This window comes from Trypanosoma theileri (genome assembly GCF_002087225.1).
Source record: "Trypanosoma theileri isolate Edinburgh chromosome Unknown TM35_Tth_7_V1, whole genome shotgun sequence".
Lineage (NCBI taxonomy): Eukaryota > Euglenozoa > Kinetoplastea > Trypanosomatida > Trypanosomatidae > Trypanosoma > Trypanosoma theileri.
Genome location: NW_021639849.1, coordinates 520,757 through 524,763, shown reverse-complemented (window position 1 = coordinate 524,763; position 4,007 = coordinate 520,757). Strand labels below are relative to the sequence as shown.

Here is a 4,007-nt window from a genome sequence, read left to right as displayed (position 1 = left end):
TATATATATATATATACAAGAAAGAAAATGACATCGCTAAATGGGATTAGATCATTGAAGAAAAATGATAACAATAGATAAATAAAAATTTCTTTATCTTTTCTCTTCTTTTATCATCTCAATTGTTTTCCCTACACACTCATATACACATATACATATATATATATATATATATATATATATATATATATATATGATAGCAGCAAATGTCAACTGCTGCACTTCCAATGAAGAATGGATTGCAGTTCAAAGATGCATACACTGTAGTGTATAGTCCCTCATGTGAATCCCGGCAGTCTGGATTTGTAGAAGAGCTGTTAACTTCACTACATCTTAACAAGAGAACAGAGAAAACTCTGCAAGCCGAAGTGAAGGAAATGACAAAGGAAGAAGAAGAAATAGAATGGGAATCTCCGCATACACAGCTACACTCCTATAATGATGATAATGATAATAATAATAATATCGATATCAATACACCCATTGGATTAAATGTCGTTTTAAAGTTATTGCAGGATTGTTGTTTGAGGAATGATGATAACTATCAAGGGGAGGAGGAACAGAAGTTTATATCGACCATTACCGCCATTCGATCTCTTAACTCAACAAGAATAGGATCATCCCATTCAACTATAGATACAGACTTCACAGGTGTGCCACACACAGTGGACGGTGTGTGTTTGGCCAATAAACTTCATATAAAACTGGAAGATTTACAATTAATGGATGCTTTCGGTCAACCACAGCGGCAACAACAAGAAGAAGAAGGAAAAGGAAAAGGAAAAGGAAAAGAAGAGGGAGTACATAAAATACCTTTTTTAAGAAATGTGTTTGAATCTTTCTGCATAGTGACAGACCAGTCTATTCCAAAGTATCTCTATTATTTAATGGAATCCCTCTTTTGTGAACTTCCCTATTCTTGGTTACTTCACACATTTTTTGCCAACACTCCAATGTCTTTAATTGGAACAGAAGAGGGTTTTCATATGACGAAGGAACAACTTGAACTGCAGGAGTCTTCACTTCGATTTCTTCTCTCTGTAGAGAATGCAAGAGATGTAAATAACCCTGAGGATTCACAAGAAAGAATATGGAGAACCCAACAACTACATAATATGTTAAATGAAGTTACGAAAGTACATGAGGTATTTAATAGTGATAAGTTTCTTAAATATATTGCAAAGGAATGGCATCAGTGTATAGAAACACTTCGTATTTCTTTATCTACTTTAGATGAAACCATCTCTGGATTTTCTCCTCCTATACTTTTGGAATACTTTGAACGATTATTATTACTATCTCCACAACGAGTTTCCTATCGAATTGTTCATTCCTTTTTATTACCATTAGTAGAATTAAATTGCCGTGAGGATTCTATTAAACAACCCGTAAAAGATAAAAATCATCAAATTCAAAGTCTTGTAGTTCTTCTTGCTACTTCCTTTGATGGGACTTCACTAGAAGAAGTGGAATATTTTCTTCAACCCTCTGAAACTGATCATACTTCAGATGTGGAGATATTTCTTGAGGGAACAGAACTCACCGCACGTTTATATAGACATTTTTACGAAACCTTTGTAAAACTTCTTCGAGCCAGTTCTCTTTATAAAGTAGATATTATATTTATACCTTCTCCTTTCTTTGATATAAATAAATCCCCATTTATTCGTTCTGTACATCCTACTCGTCTTGCTAGTGTAGTACGTTCACACTTTTATGCCCTATTTGATGTCTTTGCAGAGAAAAAAACGTGTAAAGTAAAGACAGTAGTTTTTATTGGTGGGATTTGGGTACAGACAGCGCGTGGTTTCTTTCAACAGTGGTTATCCGAAAAAAAGAAAGAGGAATTATCTATTTATATGATCTTTAAACAACTTTGGGAAGTAGAAAAAGAAAATGAGGAGGGATTAAATCCTCATTCTTTTTTCCCCTTGCTCCATCACATGATTACAAGTGTTCCTACCGCTCAAGTGGCGGTTTTTATTCCGGCATCTAAAGTAACACTTCTTTCTAGACGTTATGGTCTATTTCCATTAATTCCACCAACACACAACAGTGTGAAGAAGGAATATGGAATTGTATGGAAGAACTCAGTGAAGACTAGAAATCACTTTTTGTTTACAGAGATGTTGCAGTTTACATTAATTCCTCTGTTATCATACTCTGTGTGTGGTGGGGCTCCACTCGCGTATATCTATGATACTTTTACAGAATAAGTTAGTGGTACTTCTTATAATAATATGGTATTACCACAAGTTGATGCCTTTTATTTCTTAGAATTATTTCTTGGTATTGTATATATTATTATTATTATTATTATTATTATTATATATATATATATATATAGAAGACAAATGATATGTTGAACTACCCCCTTTGCAGTGGTTTTTACTACTATAACTAGTTTGTTTCTTATTCTTTTGTTAGTATTTCCTTTCCCCATCCCTTTTTGCTTATGAAAGTGATAAAAAAATAATAATAATAATAATGGATTATACTTCTACTTTATTTATCTAATTATCTCTGTATTTATTATTTGTTTTTTTTTCCCCACTTCTTCTTCTTCCTCTTCTATTATTTATCATCCCTGAAGGACGCACTACTGTAATGTCGACCGAACGCAGCGGCACACCGGACCCCGCAGAGACCGTCGTTGAGCATCAACCCACACAAACGCCCAAACCCCTCAACAAACGTGCACGAAAGAAAATACAAAAACAAAAACAACTGCAAGAACAACATCGTGGATTTGATTTTTCTCGTTATCCCTCCCGCAAAATCGCCCTGCGCCTCGCCTATCATGGCCAGCACTTTGATGGACTCGTCAAACAAGTAGAAACAAAAAATACCGTAGAAGAACATCTTCTCGATGCCCTTTGCAGAGTGCGGCTTATTCCACACGATGGCCCAAGTGACTTTGCCCGCTGCGGGAGAACAGACAAGGGCGTGAGTGCACTTGGCAACGCCATCTCTCTCATCGTGCGGGCCTCTTCGTGGCCAACAGACACTGTGCAGAAGCCCCCACTGGATTACTGTGGAATGTTAAATAATGTATTGCCTCCTACTATACGTATTATTGGATGGTCATATGTGGATGAGAGTTTTGATGCTCGTTTCTCTTGTGTGGGACGAACGTATCGTTATTATTTCTGTCATCGTGGACTTAATTTAGAAGCCATGCGAGATGCGGCTTCTCGTCTGGAGGGTGTTCATAACTTTCGAAATTTCTGTAAAACTGATGTTGTAAATGTCAGTAACTTTGAACGTCATATTCGGTGTGCTCGTATAGTGACAAGTGAGATGTTACCAGAGTTGGTGTCGTATTTAGAAATTCACGCCAATTCCTTTCTTTATCACCAAATTCGGTGTACAATGGAAGTACTCACACTTGTTGGACGTGGTCTGGAGTCACCGACCGTCATCACAGAATTGTTAGAACGCGGGGATAGTAAACCAGTGTATCCTCTCGCGGATGCCGCCCCACTTGTGTTGTGGGATTGTCATTTTGAGAATATCTCGTGGTGTATCTCACACCGGGCGTTTGTGGCCGCAGAACGGGAAATGCACGATATCGCCACGGCGTTGTTAATAAGAGCTGCAGCGGTAAACTCTATGCGATCACAGTTGTTTGCATGGTATGGAGAAGATAAGGATGTGAATGGTGAAAAGGTTGTGCAGACTTCACCGGATATGTGTTTTGTAGATCGATGGTCATTGACGGGTAGTGATTGGACAGACGATCGAAATCATGTTCATATGCGGGTGCGGCGGCATGATCTGTACACTATGTCTAAGCAGATAGAGAGTGGGGCAACAGAGGCTTCGGATTTCACGGTAAAATCATACGTAAAGCTTATGGAACGTGAGACAGAGCGAACATTTGAAGAAGAAGTGGAGGCCTTAAGCGATAAAAAAAGAGCTCGTTTCGAAATCAATATGGAGAAAAAGAAACAATAAGAAGGAATGGACTGCTTATTTATGTGCGTCTATTATCTTTTAATGTTTCT

General features: G+C 37.5%; 2 protein-coding genes across 2 annotated transcripts; both read left to right on the top strand.

The window, feature by feature from the left end:
- Positions 1-206: 206 nt before the first annotated feature.
- Positions 207-2,216, top strand: TM35_000073390 (uncharacterized protein; the record flags this gene model as incomplete). The annotated part of the gene is made up of 1 exon (XM_029023785.1): positions 207-2,216. The coding sequence occupies one exon, from the start codon at positions 207-209 to the stop codon at positions 2,214-2,216; it is 2,010 nt and encodes a 669-aa protein (XP_028884981.1).
- Positions 2,217-2,607: 391 nt separating this feature from the next.
- TM35_000073380 (putative pseudouridine synthase A-like protein) lies at positions 2,608-3,957 on the top strand (the record flags this gene model as incomplete). The annotated part of the gene is made up of 1 exon (XM_029023784.1): positions 2,608-3,957. One exon carries the CDS (start codon positions 2,608-2,610, stop codon positions 3,955-3,957), a length of 1,350 nt encoding a protein of 449 aa, XP_028884980.1.
- Between the last annotated feature and the right edge of the window lie 50 nt (positions 3,958-4,007).